Raw genomic sequence first — 22,272 nt, forward strand, 5'->3', positions numbered from 1 at the left:
AGTAGTCTACCGGAGTAAGTAGGTTTGTTATACCAGTCAGTGGACAAGGAGCCGTCATTATTCTTTATAATAAGCAGGTCAAGAAAGGGGAGGGAAGAGTTTGTTTCGGTTTCAACAGTGAAATGAAGGCGAGGATGGTAAGAGTTAAAAGAAGAAAGAATATGAGGGATTTTATCAGGGTTTACAATGAGAAAAAGGTCATCTACATATTTCTTGATAAATAAAATGTCGTTATGGAATAAAGGGATGACGGAATCAAGGAGATCATTGAGCACAATATTAGAGAGATCGGGGGCGAGAGAGTTTCCCATGGCGAGACCCGATGTTTGGTGAAAGAACTTGAAAGTTGAACTTGAAAATGAGAATAGTAGTTTCTTCTGGTTTTCATATAGATTTTATATTAAAGATAGTATACAGTATCGCTAATGTTGTATAGGATTGGATTGATTCAATGTCGATGAAATGATTCCAAGTAAAGCGAAATGAATTCCAAGGTATCTTACAACTTCTCTTGCAGAACTCCATTACAATCCATTGCCTTTAAGAATCAATTTATGTGGGTCGGCTTGACGTTTAAAATTAAAAACTTTGGAAGTACATTTTTCAACGATGAGGCTGATCATCCGTTTATCAAAGTATTGTTCCAGAACATTGAGGTGAGTCTGCAGTATATTTCTGGTCATTATAATGTCATATGTTCATATGTTTTTTGTAAAGAAAAAACCGCAGTGTCGTCAGTAAACACAGCTATGAATGTATATCATGAGAATAAAAGTTAGAGAGAAAGGGGGCAGGAATATACAGACCTGGTAATGCTGACTCAGAATTCAGGAAAATCAGTGCAGAAAAACAGAAAACATTAATTCTTCCCCATTCATTTCGTTGACATGATAAACTGTGGACTGTTTTCATATTAAACGAGTAGCATTTTCATATGAAAATTTTGAGGTAATTCTCGTAGCCAGCCTGTTTGCAACATTCTCAGATTTATGGGTAATTGGTCCAAAAGGTGAGTTTATTTTATTTATTTTAATAAAATTTACATCACTTACAGTTCCCTGTATGAGCTAGTTCACAATTTACACGAAATAGTTAATCAGTAAATGTTAACGGTTACATTGAGAAATGGTGTTCACCCTTGTACTTATCATAACTTAATTCTAAATAACAATAATTTATTGTATGACCACATTACAAGGTATAGGTTCTACTATAATTATTGCAGAAAATACATTTTTAAGATTGAAAATCTATTTAGCCTTTTCATAGTTTTTGATATATATTTTTTTTTTTATCTTTATTCGGTATTCTGGATAGGTATACAACTATAAATTGTTTTAATTCTAACTAGGTTTTTTGTTCGACTTCGGTTATTCTATGTAGTACAAGAGCCAAAGAGGAGAAAAAAGGCAGTTATTTCACCCCAATTTTTGATTACTTAATTGAAAACTATGTACAATTACTAGTTAAATTGACGTGTCTCCCAAGTATAGGTAGGGGGAATAAAAAATGGCGGCTGTTTCAAAACGTTAAAAATAATTAATTTTTTATTCGAAGCTCTATATCTTTAAAACTACCAACAATAATAGAAAATCTAATAGAGCATCATTTAAATTAGACGCAATTTTCTAAAATATAAGCTCTAATAGAGCTATTTACGTTCAATAGTTCTCGAGATATAGCTTTTTAAAAAGCAACATTTCATAAAAATGTTGTATGGAACGTACTGAAAAATCAGTAGTTAGTGAATTTATTTTGAAAAATCTATATCTCAAAAACTATTTGACGTACAGATGTTTAAGCTAATATAACGGGCTATAAAGTAGTTTACGACGTTTATTTTCGTAGGAGTCGTATTTTTCATGAAATTTGCTAAAATAAATCGATTTATAGTTGGTCGGACAAATTTTCATTCGCCAAATTTATATTCATACGAGAACATCATAAAATCTACTACCCCTAAGAAGATAAGTGTCATAAACCACTTTATAGTAATTTAAATTTCCTTCATTTTGAGTGTTGACGGACATATCTGCATCTTATGGGTCTAGAGATATATTTTTTCAAATACTACAACCCTCTATTCATATTTTTATCTCATATTATTCGTTGAAACTTGATTAATCCAAATCATTGCAATTTTTGTCTTTAAAGAAATCATTTTTATTGAGAGTCTGAAAGGAATTAATATGTATATTAATATCCAGTATACTGTGGAGAGCTACTTGAGGTACAAAAATGATATTTCAGTTATCAATGCGCAACAACTTAAACTCAAGTTTTATTCTGAATCCAATCGTTTATTCAACCAACTGAAAATGAAAATCATTCCACTGAGAGCTTACTGAATTTATTTTTATCTTATTTTTATAAAGCACAAGGATTCAGAAAAGGTTGGTTACTTGAATTCTAATGATGGTTGTACGGAAGGATATGATGCGACGCCAATTTATTTATTTTTTTAAATAAATAAAATAAAGACAAATTTATATCGAGTAAGTTTATGATCATAATAAATCAAGAAGGCATAAATCGCCGAGATCTGTGGACATTTTTTTAAGGTCTTGACCATCATAATGTAAAGGGTGCAGTAATTTGAGTAAGTCTAGTTTTAGGTCGCTTTAGGTAAACAAGTAGCTGATGTGAATCCGTACTAAGATGTCATTTGCTATCAGAATCTGTAAGAGGATTATCCCATTCCATTGGAAATGTATACCACAAAACTTAAAAAATGCTATATTTAAAGTTTTACATCTCCTTAAACATGATAATATTGCATCTGTTTCGAAAGTTTCTAACGATTATTACTTTTATCTTTGAACCTTAGTAACTCAAGCTTTACACTAACAAATCTATTTTAATACCAGAATTTATATTATTTGATTGTTTTTAATCTGTTGTATCTGTCTACATTTTCTTGGATCTTAACTTTTTCGATTTAAGGCTATTGCTACTTCTCACACTTGCCACAAAGGTTGTGCTAAGCACCGAAAAACTGATTTAAGGAATTAAATTTGCAAAAGAAATAGGAGGAAAACAATAGGTAAAAATAAAAATGGTAACTTTTGTTTACAAAACGCCATTTTGTTTAAGTAATCTTCAATAATATAATAAAGGATCAGCTACTCACTTATAGGCACAGTGCGCCAGATCGTCATTTTTGTTTATTTTTTTTTTCCGCAACCAGAGAATCTTGAGGATTCCCTGAAACCATCCTGTCTATCCTGACTATCCATTGAAGGGTCGAGTACCAATTTTCAGAAGAAACAAAACTAAATGGTGGTAGGGGACACTCGCCTTAAGCACGATAAGAAGCAAAAAAACAACTTACTGCTTTAGAAAGGAGACCCAACCTCTACAAGGTGGAAACTTGATTCTTCAACCGGTTGGTGGAGATTATGTAAACAATTTGACGAACGGGCACATTCAGCCTCCCTAACTTGTGTCTAACCCTTCATTATAAGGTGGCTTATGAAAAAATTGGTGAACCACAAAGAAAAGAAGAATAAAACCAAGCAACCATCTAAACCTTCTTTTTTCCAGCAAATTTGGAGACTTAACCCTAGAAAGGTCAAAAATTGAAGTCATAAAATATACACAAACTTTTTCTTAACTTATTTACTTGTAAATTTTTTTAGAACTCATTAGAAAGTTGTTTTTTGTTACCCTCATCAAATAATAATTCTAAATATATAATAATAAATAATTCTGTTACTCTGTAGCCGTGAGTCAACTCCTGTGAGTTCTGGGGTGCACCCAGCCTCATAAATTCTGTACCCTTATTTGGGTATAAATCTGGCAGTCGAGCGTGATTCTGACCAAATCAGCTCCTTGCTAGTAACAGTACTTCCTTACAAATTACTGAACCCCTGACCCTATATGCGTTTTAGTGGTACAGATTTTGTTTTTTTTTCTCATCAAATAGTCTTCACCAGAAAAGTTCGTTGAAATCGGTGTTCTCTCTTTCCTGGCCTTCCTTGGTTAGAGCAAGTAATGACCCAAGGAGCTCGTGAACAGATCGTGAATAAATTGCTTATGATTGCTGAACCACGCTCATCTCGAGTAGCATTAATTAAAAAAATGATAAATGTTTGAGTGCATGACAACTTATGAAAGCAGTTTCATATTGTCTGCTTATCAGTTCAAGTTCACTGATATCAACCCATCTGTTATTTATTTTGAGGTAAAAATTTCTCCCTTTTCCCTAAACTAAAGGGCTTTATTTTTATTCACAAAATTTAGAAGTAATATCAACATATTTATAAAGACATACAAATATTTTTGTACAAACAAAGCAACATAAACAAAATTAAAAAATGTACTTGAGATACTAAATTAAAAAAAAACTTCTGTGAAGGATGATACTGGGATCATTTCCATTGTGTACATAAAGTAAAACAAATTCAAACAACAAATTTGTACAAGCAGGTTTACATATTGCGAGTTTTCCTAGCGAATTCCAATAGCAATGTCTAGTGAGATTAACAAAATATATCTACAATTATTTAAAATATTTAAACTCAACTCATTCCAATGAGGAATTCGGGCATTACCACCGCTAATTTGTACATTTTTACAAAAGGCCTCGGAGCCTCATGCATTTAAACTTAAAAGACGAATTATATGGATGAAACCTTGTGTATTAGGATTTATTAGAAGATTTGGGATCGTTAAATTGCTAAAGGTATTAATATGAAAGGCCTAAGCTATAATAGTACAGAGCTGGAAACCACTCCGACATTAACAGGACATCGAGAGTCACTGAATATAGAAACCTAGCTTTAAGTGGATCAGAAAACACAATGTCATTCCTTAATAATTCAAACAATACATTTATGATTATAATAATAACTTGGTTGTCACATAAGCGAAAAATCAGAAATGCTATAAATCATTATCAATATTGGTTTATTCATTAAGTATAAGCAATCATCAATACAAAATAATAACTAACACTTGATTATTTTACATAACAACTAAGAGTCTAACGAGATATTTCCATGGATCGAGTGAGCTATTTATGAGCGACCGCCGGAAATTTCACCTTTATCGCTCCCCGTCAAAACTAAGATTTTCAGCTCTTCCCACCAGGAAGAGTTTTGTGTGGTGTTTTTTTATTGATTTAGCTGTACAACTTAAATTGTTTAATAATTTAAATTTTTTATCTATAAACATGTTAATATTGTTGTAATAGTAAATCTGTTGCTTTGATAAATAAACTTTACCAAAAGAATGTACTGAATCACAAAGAAGTAAGTTCTTGTAGACTGTGCCTCTCACCGATCTTTGAATTCTTAGCAGAATCATTACCCCTGATTACTGAAAACGGTATCTTGTACTCTACACTTCTTTGGACGTAGTAAACAAGCGTAGTCAGTAGACTCATTCAACCTTCTTATGGAAATTCTAAAATGTCAATTCACGCTTGTACCTAATGCTCTTCTCTTTCCTTCATGTTTAAATCTAATATAAAGATCTGCGAATAGTACCCAGTCAGAACTTAAATTGGCCTTCGCAACTGCAGACTAGTACCCTGTAGATTGAAGTTTCCATCCTTCGAGGACGTAAGGCTAGTATTCGTAAAACTCATTCTGTCTCTTCACCTCCTTACCAGCTACCTAACCCTTATGAACATGTATTGTTGAGGCCTTCTGGTATGCAGCATCTTACATCGTCAATTAGAACCAGTAAATTATATCTACTTAGAACCTGCCGTCTCATGTTAGTTTCTAATAAATACTTCAAATTCTGGCTGTGTTAGCACAACCACCTTGATAATTTAACATTTTATTATTATTGTTATCTAATACATAAAATGTCACAACAGAATTAGAAGTATTTACAAGAGACTAACATGAGATGGCAGCTTCTAAGTAGATATAATTTACTTTGTGCCCAGTATGTAGCAATTGGCTGCTACGAGCCGATATATTCACACTAAACCTTAACGTTTTATACATCCTACACTTGTTTGTATCCAAGTAGGTGTACGTATACATGAATGTTTGGGTCAACCAAGTGCATCTCTATAATTGGTTTTTATAAGTCAAATTCACTATGATTTGGCATTCTGAATGATACATACTTATATATACATTAATGCATTGGAATAATAATGAAAAAGTCTGATCCTCCTTGAAGCAGTTACAACTTGAGGTTTGGTGATTCTTCTCTTTTCGGCGAGGTTCCTATGATAGTCATTTAAATGAATAAGTGTTTGTTTTCAGAGTCTTGTCTTAAGCCTATAAGTCTCTAAATATAGATATAGACGTCTATGAGATTTATTTTATACTCAATTCTTCTATAGCTTAGCAAATTATTAGTAGTGAGGAATTTATTGAACGATTTACTCTATAACCAAATTGTTGTTGAGAAAAAACACTACTTAAACATAGTAAATTTCTATAAATAACAGTACTTTCCAGAACTTTTGACAGAACACAGAGGAAAGTTAAAATTCTCTGGCTATATACTTTCTTCATTTTTGGGTACATGCATGTAAAGGATGTCTTAGTAATAATCAGGGAAATTACAACTGCACCAGATCCTATTGAATAAACCAAGCATGAACAATTTACCTTATTTTAAAAATCAAGAGTTTTAATAATAATAAGTTGAATAATTAAGAGTGTTAATTAATCATTTAATAAAAAATATCCTATATTAAAACCTTCTTTTCTTAACCCGCTTTCATATCCCATTTAAAAAGCTTGCATCATCTCACCTTGCAAATATTCACCGATAATGCAGAGCAGTATTTGAAACAAAAAAATTTAATTGGACTACATACTTTGCATTACAACTCTCGCTAAAGCGAGGAGTCGACGTGGAATATTCGTTTTAATTATTTTTGGCTTTATCATCAACTTAAGATTGCAAAGAACATCGACCAAATCGTTACTTGTATGTTTTCAAAGTATGATAAGAGAAGTCTTACAAACGTTCTACAACGTCGATTCCTCGCTTCCGCGAGTTACAATGGAGTTCGGAGACAGTAAGGAAACACACTTATTCCAGGACTACTGCCAAGGAACATTATTATTAGGATAAAACTCTATTACTAGCGAATACCAAGCGGACGTATTCTTACCACGCATAATAATCTAAATCGTGATAGCCATGAACCTATCGCATCAAAAAAAAAATCTTACCACAATGATTTTGTCTCAAGGGTCGTTCTTTTTCTCTTCTAGCTTCCTAGCACTTCCACTTCCACAATACTATGCCTGTTTTTGATATATTTAAGGCCAATACAAACAATTTTGGAAGCAGCGCGTAATAATGTAACAAAAAATTCATTAATGTTCACATATTTGTTATTTTTGGTATTTAATTTAAGTTAATCCGTTTGTTAATAATTATAAGGCTGACCAATCTTTCATAGCTTCAATGGTGACTAGTCCTATTTCAGAATACAGACTCGGAGATCATCACTTTCATACATCCTTATCCACACAACTTTTGAAAATAAATCATTTTATCTTGAAAGTTGAGGAATTAAAATATTCTTGACACGAAAAAATCATCATAGATTAATTATATGTATTATTTATAATCATTAAATCGTACAAAAATAATCTGCACTCAGTTTTAAAATTATAATGGTTAAGTATATGTTTACAATGGTGTGAAATTAATTGAGAGGAGTTGAGGTTCAGGACTAATCCATGGTTGGGAGAGGACCTCAGCTACACAGTTGTATTGTTTCTTCGAAGTGTCTCCTTCTCCAATAAAAATTAATTTATACTTCATACCAGCCACTACCTGAAACATAGAAGCAATAAATAAAAATTGTAGTTTTTATTTATTAATGTTTATGTATTGTGACATATGACTGAGAATACCATATTTGAAAAAGTATATTAATTAGTACATTATAGGAAGATTCCAACACAAATCATCGAGTTTCTCAAACAGTTTCATAACCAAGAAATCACCGTTTCGATATTTTTGTTATCACCAACAGAGAAAAGTATAGAATTAAATAAATGCAGAACAGAGATGGCATTTATCGCATTAATAGCCTAAGAAAAGAATTACTAAAGAACAAATAGAGAAACCTGTAGCAAGAACTAACCAAAACCATATTTAGATTAATTATTTTATATTTTCTTGTTTGAGAGTGGTTTAGTTTATTCTTAAATAAAACAAATTTGCTCCTTTTTTTTCTCTCAACTTTATTCTTTACACCTTTTCCTACGTTTCGACCCACAGGTCATTCTCAAGGATACCTTCATTTTGATGTCATTTTCTTTTTCAAAACTTAAAAATGCAGGCTAATTGACTTTGTCCCATATAACATTTTCTAAATAACTTTTTCCTGGATTTAAACTTTTTTTTTTTTCTTCCTTTTAAAAAAGGTTCTGTTTTAAGTTGCAAATGTGAATAAAGTAAGGAAGAAAAGTTTTTAAAAAAGGTTTAAATCTAGGAAAAAGTTATTTAGAAAAGGTTATATGGGACAAAGGCAATTAGCCTGCATTTTTAAGTTTTGAAAAAAGAAAATGACATCAATATGAAGGTATCCTTGAGAATGACCTGAGGGTCGAAACGTAGGAAAAGGTGTAAAGAATAAAGTTGAGAGAAAAAAAAGGATCAAATGTGTTTTATTTAAGAAACCCATATTTGTTTAAATGATATCGAGTGATACACACTCTGTTTTTGTTGTAGATATGTTTTACACAGTTGATGCGATATGTATATCTCTGTTTTGAATTTTTTATTTATTTAATAAAATAAAGTTTTATGTTGGCATTTTCCGATAATATTCTAATAGATAATAAATAGTTTTTTTATCTCTTCTTTTGAGTTTTTGCATTCATTAATTAATCGATTGTGTCTTGTGTAAATGGTTGTTTAGTTTAATAAAGGACCTAGTTAAACGGATAATACAATACAGGTCAATCTCTTTCAGCAGTAGGTAAACATTCCACCTAATGTGTCAGTAATGATCTTCAAATCTTTAACTACCATCAGACTTAATATAATGTTACACACAGTCAATAGTAATTGTATATTATTACCCACTATGTCAACTATACAAATAAAAAAAATACTTATTTATAATTTTCATCTAAAAATTATATATATATTAATAGTATTGATTAAATCTATACCACGAAAAAACAGCAACAACATGTATACTTATAAATATTTATGACACAGGATACAACATTTATTTATACTTACTTGAGAAGTGACTTCTACTATTTTAACTACTAATATGTTTTCATCATTCGACTTTGAGTTGTGTATAACAACAGCTTTGTTAAGCAATTCCTTAATTTCCTGATCTTCTGGGTCTCTTTGCTTATGGCCACCCATCAAATGCTAGAACGATAAAAATGGAAACATTTAATTTTTAAAATTAAAGAAGTATTTAAAGGATAAAAGCAAAGTGAGCATAGATTTTTTTAAAAGTTAATTTATAACTAGTGGAGAGTCCCATTCTAAGGACGGTTCTAATCATCATCTCCATTACTCTCTCTCTCTTTCCTTACTCCCTCACTTTATTCAACCTTAAATTCATTATTTGTTCATAATCGCCATTTTTTTTCAATATTAAACTTTTTTCTATTAATATAACATAGAAATGTACAAAGAGTAGAGCTATACAGTACATAATGTGCAGACGGATAGTATCATATAGGTTTAACCTTCATGTCCCTTTGCAAACGACAATAGGTGCCGGAAGACAATAGTCGGATTTAAACGAACAACAGTTATGCTTGTTAAATGATGAAAAGGTAATGTTTTTATTAAAAAGCTTGAAATAAATTAGAGCAGATCCCTAAATTAATGTTGTAGATGCCTTCTCCTTTCGATTGAATAATGAAATAATGAACCTCACTTAAGCCACTGAACATCCGGCTTTTCAAAAAGCTTGTTCAGTTTTTTATTTGATCAAATTTTTAATGGTTATTAATATTTTACTGCATTCAACCTCTTACCGAGCCGGAAATCCAGAGGGAGAGGAAACATTCAATCCTGAAAGTCAAAGAAAGGGGAAGGCGTTTGTAGCCGAGGGAGTTATGGCGTCGCCTTAGCAACCTAGCAACTACTGCGGCGCCGGTTCGATTCGGCTGGGGGGTTTACTTTAATTTCGTTTTTATATATTATTATTTCGTGCCCCTCCCAACTATGGTTAAAATAGGTCGATTGTCTGTACATATTATTCCTCCCTTCTCTCCCCCGTCAGAAATGACCGGGTAGGGTGTTGGAAGATATAAAAGTCAAAGAAAGAGGAGTATGAGGGTTTAAAAAAAATTTAATTCATCGAGCTTGAATTGAAAAAACATTTTTTCTTGGGGTACTATGTAACAGTAAAAAAACTTCCAAGAGTAAAAAATCTAAAAGAGAAGTAAAAATATCGTGCATTTTAGGCATATTTTGCTTTGTTAATTCGAAAAAGGAAAGCGAGCTGCAGAGGCACATAAACAAATACGCGGGGTCTATGGGGATAATGCCTTAACAGAGCGCACGTCCAAAATTGGTTTGCCAAGTTTCGAGGAGGGAATTTTGACATAAACGACGCACTGCGACCTGATCGCCAACAAGAAATTGAAACCATTGATTTTAAGGCGATAATTCAAGGGTGTGATTTTCTATGAGCTGTTGCCACAAGGTGAATCGATCGATTCCACTCTATACTCCTCACAATTAACAAAATTGGATGAATCGATTCGAAGAAAACGCCCAGAACTGGCAAATCGAAAGGGTGTCGTCTTCCATCGTGACAACGCTAGACCCCCACACTTCGTTAGTCACCCGCAATAAATTGTTAGCCCTTGGATGGGATTTTGTCCCACCCTCCCTATTCACCGGACCTTGCTCCTGGTGACTACCACTTACTTTGGTCTCTAAAAAATTCATTAAGTGGAAGACGGTTTGAAAACGTCTACCATCCACAGGGCGTCAGGGAGCATTTTGATAACTTGTTCGATAATAAACCACAGACATTCTATGAACATGGAATTATTTAGCTATTGGAAAGATGAGGTGAGGTAAACGAAAAGAATAGAAAGTACATTGTAAATTAAAATAAATATTATGTTCAAAATGTACTGAGTTTTCTTTCACCCAAAAAAACCGATAGGACTTATTTACCAACCCTATAGCTTCAGTATCCATGGAATGAATCTCAGCTGTATAAACTTGCAGCTGTACAAATTTCTCCCTCTGATAGTTTGGTAATAGACAGAGATCCGAGGCCAAAACACGTGTCCTATTTGAAGAAAGTGTTTGATCATGTAGGCCGGATAAATGTAGTAGATGAACCACTATAGTTGTAACTGTAGTCCGGAATTACTTATCATAAGTTAAATCAAAGTAATTACAATTACTTTTAGCACAACACTGTTTTCAGGAGCGTATGGAATGTAGTCGAGGAAGATAAACCTATCAATATATCACTATTGGGCAAAAAGGAACTAACTACAAACACAAGTACAGTTACAGGTATAAGGAAAGTATCTGCATATACAGTTCCTTTCGAGTACTTTGTATTTGACCGACCGAAGTTCCTATTTGCAATAAAGTATCTGAACTGGTAACTCACTACTACAAATACTGTACTTGGAAAAAGGAACTTCAAATACTTTCCTCAAGTACCTAAGATACAAGATACAATCTCTGATTTCTACCATATAAAAGTCGATTAACATGTTTCAGGAGATCACGAAAATTAAAATGCTATCGATATTAAGGTCGTGAATCGACTTATTATTGATTTCTAACATTTAGGAGACGGAAAAAATTAAAATCCTATCGATTTTATGATAGTATGTTCGCCTGTCGATTTATTTTAACATTTCCGATTGTTAACGTATTAGGCTCCCCTTTATGTTACTTGAGACGTAGAAACCGCAAATGCTATCGATTTGAAGATCACGTATCGATTTATTTTAACTTATACGATTTCTACAATATGGGCCCTGATATTGTAGAAATCGTATACATTTTTTAGGTGACTTGATCATAAAATCGATTCTCTTTTCGTTATCAGCACCACTGAAAACATGTAAAGGGATCCTGATAGTGTAGAAATCCTGTAAGTTAAAAAAAAGAAGATTTTTATATGACCCAATCATAAAATCGATTCTATTTTCGTTCTCAGCACCTCTGAAAGCACATATGAAGATCCTAATATTGTATAAATCAGAAAAGTTAAAATAAATCGATTTTTATCTGCCCGATCATAAAATCTATTATATTTTTGTTGTCAGCACCACTGAAAATATACAAGAAGACGCTAATATTGTAGAAATCCTAAAAGTTAAAATAAATTGATAGGTGATCTTCAAATCGATAGCATATCGGTTTCTGCGTCGCAAGTAATAGATAAGAGGACCCTAATATGTTAACAATCGGAAATGTTAAAATAAATCGACAGGCGAACATGCTATCATAAAATCGATAGCATTTTCATTTTTTCCGTCTCTTATAACACTCAAAAGGACTCCTAAATGTTAGAAACCAATAATAAGTTGATTCACGATCTTAATATCGATAGCATTTTAATTTTCGTCATCTTCCGAAACATGTAAATGGAACTTTATATGGTAGAAATTAGAGATTGTATCTTGTATCTTGGGTACTCACAGCTACAGTTCCAAGTGCTATTTGAGGAATGTTTTTGAAGTTTCTTTTTCCAAGTACAGTATCTGTACTAGTGAGCTACAAGTTCAAATACTGTAATTGAAAAAAGGAACTTCGGTCGGTCAAATACAAAGTACTCGAACGGAACTATTTCTGCAGATACTTTCCTTCCACCTGTAACGGTACTTGCATCTGTACTTCGAAACAAATGTAGTTTACTAACGGATAAATAAACACTTATAAGTAGGATTATAGGTTCATATACACCCATACGGGATTTTCTCGGGGACAGTCCGGGACTCAAACATAAAAACCTACACCATTTCGTATCCGGGACGGTGATCGGTTAGAGTAGGTTTTTCAAGCGGTATAACCAGTAGAAACTCAACTGCATTTCGCCTCCAACGGTAACAACACGAAGTAGGGGTTTTTATACAAATACACTTAAAACTTTCATATTATTTATCAAAAGCGACATGAATTACTTGTTTATATATCAGTACATCTTGAAGGACTCCAAAATAAATTTACTCTAGTATTTTGAAAAAAGAAATTCAAATTACTTTTTTTTAAACCTCTTAGAACATTTTTGGAACATTTTACTATCAAAATTGTTTTTTAATCCTTTGTAGGCCACTGGCACACATGTTAAACCAGACCCAAAAGCATCAATGAGAGATTTTCAAATAGTTTTCAGAGGATCTACTAGTTGGTGTAATAATAAGTTTCCACCGATTTCCTAAAGATGGCTCCAACACAAGGTTCTGTTGACATTGTCAGCCGTTAAACGTAATATTGTAAGTTTGATCGTCTGAGAACAACGTAACCTTGAAGAAATAGTGATTCCAAATGAGCATTCCACGATTTTTTTTCGTGTGAAAATGTCAGGTTGAGGGCCAAACAAACGTCATTTGCTGAGACTTTTGATTTATTTTTTAATTTGAAGAAATCTACAACTGATCGAACGCATCCATTGCTTGTAGAAGCATATAAGCTTGAGGCCCCTTTAAGTGAGAGAAGTTGTAAGAGGTTTCAAAAGTTGAAAAATCGTGAGTTTGACAAATCAGGCGTAACTAAAAGGGTTTTTGGTGGGATATACTTCTAACGATATGTTAATACTTGTTTAAGCCAAGCGAAAAATTACTGAAGATCTCTACCGAATTCAATTAATAAGACTGAGCCAAGCAATGAAGGAAAAAGGCGCCTATTACTACTAGGCACGACAAAAGGCGCCTATTACTACTAGACACGACAAAATTATTCTCCTACTTGATAATGCTTGTCCACATGTTGCGGCGCCGTTCAAAAACCTTTTTGGAAACACTTAATTGGGAGGTCTTACCCCACCCACCATATTCACTAGGCATTTATTGCTCCTTCTGATTTTCACCTGTTCAGGTCAATGGCACAAGGCAATGGTCTGATGCACAGCGCTTTTTTTTCTTTTTTTTTTTGTATTTAATTATTTTAAAGCACTAACCACGTATGGGTCATTAGTGCCTTAATTAAGAAATTAGCAAAGGATAGACTTGTAATTTAAGGCTGTACTCTTGACCACACATTCAACAAGGGCAAGGGGCCGGGATTAATGGCTACTATTGTATTAAATTGTGACACTATTGCAACATAGGGAACTGGGGTAAAATTTGATTACATTTTGTAGTAGAGTTTGGAATGATAAAGAAGCTCAAAAAGTTTATCCACAGTTTTTTACCCACAAGATGGAATGGAGAACCGTTGGTAAATCATATAGAGATTTGAAGGAGTTTTATGCTCGGCATTCAGTTAAAATGTATTTAATAGTGCGTCGTATTCCGCAAGTTTAGCATACAGGTGGAGAATTGTGGGCCATAAGATAACCGTGGGTCAGGCACTAAGACCTATTAGAGGGCGCATCAAAATCACCTCCTCTCTGCGCGCAAGCGGATTAAGCTGATAAAAAAATAAAACATGACTTTCGAAAACTTTTTTCGATTTGATGGTAGCAAGTATAGAAATAAATATGCATTAGAAATAATCAGATGAAGATGAATCAATTTTTTGAGTAAATTACGTTCCATACTCATTAAAGTCAGGTTACTTAGACGATCTTATACATTATGTGCCCTATTATTATACATTATGTAACCGATTTGTTATGCTTTAAGGTCGAAAAAGAAATCGTAGCTTCCTTGGTGGCTCAGGCTATATGAGACGCCATAGGAGCAACATACAGAGAAAAATAGTGGGTCTCCCCCACACTCAAAATTAGTGTCTAATCTGGTGACCTGGAGGGCAAAATGGACCAGGAGACCTAAATGCTATTGGACCACAAAGCTGAATGACAAGCCCAGGAGAAGGTTGCCAGCCTTCGGGCTATTGAAGGGAAAATCCCGGATGCTGGAACATCAAGGATGCCATCCCAGCAGAAAGTAAAAAGTAAATATGAGGGCGCGGCACCAGCACCGATGCCACAAAGATCCAGCAAGACCAAGAGGTAAGAATATGGATACTGGCGAAAGCTCTGATGGAGAAATGCAGGAGGATGAAGGGCTAGGGCCATGGAAGATGCAAGTACGATGAAGAAAAAACAAAAAGGCAACCTAGACACTGGAAACGCCACAAGAAGAGAAGCAGAGAAAAAAGAAAAAGCTTACCTTCGCTGGCATCCTAGCGAGTAAACCAGCAGTCCCTCAGAACCCACGGGAGACAGCGATGTATGTCACGGTGAGAGGGCATGCAGAGGGCTGGACTGCTGGAGACATATACAAAGAGCTCCCGTCCCCAAAAGATTTGAAACAAATTGGGGGAAATCAATATGGTTAAGGTGACCCAAAGAGGTAGCGTTCTGATCAGGACTGACCAAGCTCAAAAACTGTTTTATTAGCTAAGGAAAACTCAAGGATAAAGGACTGGAGGAGAGGCTCACAATGGCACGCAGACCTCGCCGGGAAGTTAGAGAGGTACCTAATTTCTGGAACGAGAGCGTCCTAGAGAATTATCTATGAGGTAAGATCCCTATAGACGCGCAGAAAGATGAGAAAGACAGGAGGGAGTGGTTGAGACCTTGCTTCTCTACTCCTGCGATGGGCGGGCTCACGAATACGTGGGTTCTAGAAGTGCACCAAGCGATGAGTCTCGCCCCAAAGAAATTGTCGTCGAAGGACGTCAGCAGAGGATGGTGGAGCTTGACCATCCGGGATTTCCTCGACCCCCTACTCGCCCTTTGGTGCCAAGACTACGTACACCCTGCTAAAATATGCACGAAGGACGTATTCTGCAGTTGGTGTCTGGGAACAGGGCACAAAGTCAAGGAGTGCCCGGAAAAGAATAGGGATGCAGAAGCTGTAAGGCCAAAGGCAGTGTAGGGAAAGATCTCCGACATTGTGCGCGTAGCAGGGTATATCTGGTACATCTGGAGATGGTGGTCAAGGTATGCGTAGTCTGCATATTCTGCAGGTCAATATGAGCCAGAGACGAGTAGTCGGGACTAATTGAGAACTCGCGGCCGAAGTGCAGACATCTTGGCGATTCAGGAGCCATGTTGTCGAAAAAATGAGGTCACAGGTTTCGGAACTATGTCGAGGGTGGTCGCGCTAGGCAGTGGCGAGAGGAAGCCTAGAGCAGCGATTTTTGTTGTTAACCTTGCTCTCGACGTTATGGAACTGAAGCAATTCACCACAGCAGATCAGGCGGCATGTTATGTCAGATGGGGCAGAGTTCCCTTCGATTTGGTCTCAGTATACATGCCGCTGCGACAGGCGAATGTAATACAGAGGATAATATAGCTGCTGTGGAGGCTGTCGCGATTAAGTATAAAAGCTTGATGGTCTGTTACGATACAATTCCTGGAGCACGGCCTGGGCTTCGGTTCGCAAAGACGCTAGAGGGAGGTTGGTAGAAGAATGCATGGCTAGGTGTCAGCTGGTTATTATGAACGAGCCTTCTGGTCCCACATTTGTTGGAGCGCGGGGCCAGAGTTGGATTGATGTGACACTTGCCACGGCTCTCTCTGCCCAAACGTCCTTTCTAAATTGAAGGCTAATTGGGTCCTCCCAGACTATTGGGTCTCACAGATCCTAACAGGACACAGAGGGTTTCATGCTGCAGAGCTATGAAAAGACCCCGACTCCCTGTGCCCCATGTGCGGAGTTACTGAAACAACAGAACACGTAGTAGTAGATTACTCCACCATGGAAGGACCCACACCCCCTGTGCCCCATGTGCGGAGTTACTGAAACAACAGAACACGTAGTAGTAGATTACTCCACCATGGAAGGACCCACACCGGGCTGTTGAGAAAGACCGGGGTTTTCGCCCTCACTGAGTCAGACTTCCCCCCGTTTGATGGAAGAAGATAATTATCCCTTCTTGAGGTAGTTCATTTACGGATGAAAGGAAGTAGTGGGCCCCACTCATTTCTCAATGGGATAATCTTGATTGCCCCCATCGGTGAGCCACCGGAAGAAGAGGAAGCTGACCCAGACTCAGACCAGGAGGTTTGGAGCACCCTGGCAACTGCAGGAGGCACCCTGATGGATGTGCACCAGGAGGGCCTACTGGAAAGGTGCAGCTTCATCAGTAAAAATTGTTTCCTATAATAATTAAAATCGCCCTAACATTGTAATTGTTAGTATTAATTTATAAGAGAATAAAAAACAAAATTGTTGATTTTTGAGAGCAGTAGCACGCGCAAACCCCAGAAAACTACCCCACTGCTGCCGTACCTTGTATGCCAGAAATGGCAAGGGAGGAAGATATAAGAAAAAATCTTCCATTACAAATTTATGACATTTCAGTTCAGAGAACTCAGAGCCTCATGCTTTTGGTTGTTATTAGCAAACATTAGCTATCTGAAGTTCAGCCAACTGCCCAACTTCGTTGTCTAGGCTTTCTCCAAGATCATCTTGTAAAAACTGACCAATATTGGGAGTTGTGTTCAATATTTTTTCTACAGTAGGAGATCGTAACTGCCGAAGTGGACCTTATGATGTTTTTAAAATGCTTCTAGATGAAATTAATCCTCCTGTTTCAGAACACTGATTTTTATATTATTTATATAAGACACAAAAAAATGACAATTTAAATTAAAGAAATAATGAATTTATTTTGGGTTTTAACTTACATACCAGGGTTACTAAATCACCATTTCATACTTATATATCTAAACCATGACTAAAACCTAAAGACAAGTATACAACTTTACTTCACTGACTGCATTTACCTAATATTATCAGCTAATTCCGATTTAACTAAGTATTTAAACAAACAGTTAATCTTTAATAACCAACATCAAAAAGTTAAATTATACTTAAAACTTCGAGAATAAAAGGAAAAAGCATGGATTTTTATGGGGAAAAAACAGCTTTCTATCATTAAAAATTGATATCATCATCAATCAATCAAATCAGTCAATCATAAAAAGTATAAAATATAAAATGGGAAAAAAACAGGAAAACTTTATAAATTCATTCAGGAAATTATCTGTAATGCTATCTGCCTCTGGGCTAACTAATACTAACAGTAAGTGAAAAGTGTAAACTGACGCAGCTATTGACACTACAAGTAACAATTTAAACTGCATGTTCACCGGAAACTGCTAAGGAGAAATAAATGTCTAGACTTCAGACATCTCTATATCTATTGTAAGAACAATAAAATACAACGGCAGATGGTCTGTCCTGCTTTGTGCCTTAGCAGAATTTGTACTATATGTACAAGCATCTTATACTAATACCTAAAAGAGAGATATCATTCCTATCTTAGCCCATCCGGAGGCAGATTTACCCTGGCCTAGCAGTGCACAACGCTATCAGCTGCTAAAAATGTTTGGTTGAATAAAAAAAAAAAATATGAGTTAAGAAAAGTCACACAAGACATCATTATGTGATAAAATTAAAATAAACCTCACTAAAATAAAAAATAAAATTGTCTTAAAAAATATTATTTTCTTGAGAAAAAATTCATAACTCTTCTTTTCTCCTCCCTCCCCCTGATGTTATTGGGTGACAAAAACTCTTGGACCTCAGAGAGTTCAAGCATTTAATCCAGCCCTGAAAATGTGCCACATTTTTAAAGTGTCGTTATTTTTATTTTTTTTTTTATATTTTCATATTAATCTATAGGATTAAAATCAAATGTATTTATATATCTTAATATAAATACATTTAATGTATGCAATAACAGTCTAAATTAAACATATACTTTTAATTTTTTATTTTTTGTTATGACAGAAATGAAGAAGAAATATATGTATAGCTGGAAATACAAAGGGGCAGAAACTTTTGTGCTGATAGTTTATTAGGACACAACAGTATGAAACAGAAAACATGTACTATCATTTGTTCCCTTTTTTGACCTTTCAGTTGCTTTTAGAATGTGAAAGAGAATGAAAAGTGTGTGAGTATTTTTATTAACGGTGTTAAAATGTTTAGTCTAATAATTCTATTATTTATGCTTCATACAACTAAAGAACTGATCGATTTAATTTTAGTTTTATACCCAATATTTAATGTTTGTATATAAGGTTTCAAAATCTTGTTAAATGTAATGATGGGTAATTGTTGTAATATGGATCATTCACTAAATATGTGCTATTTACCTATCAAATTATCTTGAAAATTAAAGTCAATTGATTTGTTGTTTTTTTATTACCTTGAGGAAATGCCCTTGATATTATTCAGAAACAGGCATGCACTTAATATTATAGTTTTCATGGTATTGATTAAAAAAAAAAAAAAGTATTCTAAGGAGTAATATAAAAGACTTATACTAATAATGGAATTAATTTAGCTGAGTACTAGGAAGTGTAACCACCAACCATTTTTCACATATAAACTCAAATGTTAAAAAAATGAAACAAAGATGAGAAAGTATATATGTAAAGAGGTTATGAAATATTCTGAAACTGTGTAATATACAAAACACATAAGTCTGTATTGATTTCTACTTTATTTTTTTATTTTTTTTTAGCTTCCAAGGAGTTATCACCAATAAAAATAATCACATATTTTTTATTCTCTTTCGCATCCTGGAACCAGTTAAAGGTGTTGAAGAAGAGGACGAAGGAGATCATTGTTTTCTGCTTCCTTCTAGTGTGTCCTAAATATTCTGAGTATGTCAGAAGCCTGAAGTTATCCTTTGTGAAGATATATTGATGGACATTTTATAAATGGGCTAGGTCACTTCAGAAAATCATGTGACAAAAGTAAAAAGTGTTTGTGATTGATGTGTTCCGCTTAAAATAAAACTATACTTTATGCCATAATATTATTATATTTTGAGATAATATTCAAAATATTTCAGCCTTTTTTTTTTGTTTAGATTTAATACAAAAGAAACTAGTACCATTAACTTATAAAATCCCAACCCAGCTTTATGAAAGGGATGGGGAATGACAAAACAACCATTACATATTTTATAACTAGATAACAAGAAATAATTAGAATCTCAAAGTAAAAGAAAATGTGGGTTTCAAAGGGAATAATAAAATTAAAATTAAATCATTTATATTGAAATGATCAATCATTATTAAAAAGCTCTGTAACTAAAACAGCACCAAACATGTAGAATGAATCATACAATATGTTTCATAAATCGTAGTATTGTGATGATTTCTTATATTACTTCTTTTTAATGATTATTTGAGGCGTGGCCAGGCCAAGTGATTTAAATGCAAACTAAATTTTATTTATTTAAAAATGTAGAATGAATGAAAAAGCATTGACATACAAAAAGTTTTATCATTTACTACTTGTTTCAACTGAAGAAAGGTTTTTTTTGGAGTTAAATCTGTTGGCATGACATCGGTAATGGCATGTTGATTATTTTGGTGTCAAAAATGTGTTTTAAATTTGTTTGCATTAGATCACTATATTCCACTACGCCTTATTTGTTTTATTATCATTGCAGTTTTTTTAATTTCATTTAGGATATGAATAAAATCATACACTGATTTTTTAAAAATTATTTAATAGTATTAATGATAAAAAAAAATAATAACTGTATTAATAAGTAGATAGATAGGCTAAAACAAAGCTGTTACTTTGAATGGTTATCAGTCTTGTATCATATACTCTAAAACTCATATACTATTTATACTTATATGGTTATTCATTTTTAATTATTTTAAATATAAATACAGGAACTGTATATTTGAAGTAAATTATTCCAATGCCCAGAGCTAGAAAAAATTTTTGAAAAACACTATAATCATTATAAGAAAACTTTTAGTTAAAAATAGAAATTAGTGAAATAAACTAACTGTTGAAAAATGATTCACATTTCTTTAGATTTTTTCCTGGAAGTGAATATTATAATTATTTTCTTCAAATACAATATTCTTGAATTAATTTTTAAAAAAATTAAAAAAAAAATTATAGAATGAGATTAAATGATGCTTCTATGATAATATACTGATAATCATTCTAAGTAATTGATTAGTAGCTCATCTATCTTTTTATTAATATTTTGTTTTTATTTTCTTTATCAATGCTTCTAAACTAAAAAAAAAAAAATATTAAAAACATTTATTCACAACCTAAATGGAATTAAAATCAGCAATGATAATAATATAAATAATGATGAGAAATATTTAATATTGAAAATAACCTCAATACTGCAATTTATAAAACATACAATGTTTAAATAAAAAAATTAACAAGGATTTAAAATCTTAAAAAGAGACATAAAATATGGAGTATGTAATCAAAAATTGAATACTACAGAAAGATAAAATAAATACTAAGATTACGTAGTAATATGAAATATAAATAATATCAAAAGTTTTCAATCTGTTAGAACCAAACATACAAGTAACACCAAAAATAAAAAGAACATTAACAAACCATGTTGTTACAACAGTAATATAATTATTTGAAACTGATATGTATTGAGATTTATTGTTTCATATCTATTTGCTCTTCAACTTTGTCATGATTATTACAATTATGTAAGATTGTTGTTGAATTTAGAAATTTTAAATTTTTATAAAGCATTCAAAAGTTTATCTGTTGTTAATTTACAAAATAAGTTTTGCAAAAAAAAAAATAAACACTATATAACCTTTTTTAACCATTAAAAAGATAAATAGGTATAAATTTATGTTCCTTAACTATGGAATAATATGACTGGGTGTGTGTATGTGCTTGTGTGCAGGCATGTATGGGTTCATGTGTATGTGTTTTAAACTCTTAAAACTTTCTAAGAGAGTGTTTTTATTTTTAATGCAATACTTGAAAATTGGATGTTCCTCTTAGGTGCCATAATTTGCTAATTTTAAGCACATAATAATTTGTTCCCATAAGTTTCTTTGATGGTGTATCAGTATCATTTTCTATTCATGAAAATATTTTAAATGATACAAAACTAGGTTTATTAAAAACAAATTTAGATTAGCAATTAATAAACTAGGATATGTTAATGACTAATGTTTTTTCCATTTTATTCATGCTGTTAATTAGTTAATTAGTACTTAGTATTTTTTGTAACAATGTATTTTAATTATTTTCATCTTCATTTGTGCTTCAATAGTTTATTTTTTTAATATTCCAAATTAGTTTTCCTTTCCAAATACATGTATTGCTGCTTTTCTTTTGTTACTAATTTCAAATTTTTACTATTTTGATAATCTAGTTTCAAAAATATTCATATTAAATTTTTAAAGATTAATATATACAAATATACATAATAATACATACA

General features: G+C 33.1%; 1 protein-coding gene and 1 long non-coding RNA gene across 2 annotated transcripts in view; one reads left to right on the forward strand and one right to left on the reverse strand.

Annotated features, from left to right (window-relative positions):
• The first annotated feature begins 750 nt into the window (after positions 1-750).
• On the forward strand, positions 751-19,786 carry LOC106682434 (uncharacterized). The gene is made up of 3 exons (XR_001343419.3): positions 751-1,009; positions 18,807-18,972; positions 19,546-19,786. It is a non-coding gene; the product is annotated as an uncharacterized lncRNA (long non-coding RNA).
• LOC106682433 (onchocystatin) overlaps positions 7,523-22,272 on the reverse strand; it is a 19,092-nt gene continuing 4,342 nt past the window's right edge. The window contains exons 2-3 of the mRNA XM_014423281.3: positions 9,187-9,327; positions 7,523-7,764 (exon numbers count right to left, since the gene is read on the reverse strand). Coding sequence (XP_014278767.1) covers positions 7,618-7,764; positions 9,187-9,327 — 288 coding nt within the window. The 3' untranslated portion in view covers positions 7,523-7,617. The remainder of the gene's footprint in view (positions 7,765-9,186; positions 9,328-22,272) is intronic.

Source organism: Halyomorpha halys, unplaced genomic scaffold (assembly GCF_000696795.3).
Source record: "Halyomorpha halys isolate HHAL.00 unplaced genomic scaffold, Hhal_1.1 Scaffold413.1, whole genome shotgun sequence".
Taxonomy (NCBI): domain Eukaryota; kingdom Metazoa; phylum Arthropoda; class Insecta; order Hemiptera; family Pentatomidae; genus Halyomorpha; species Halyomorpha halys.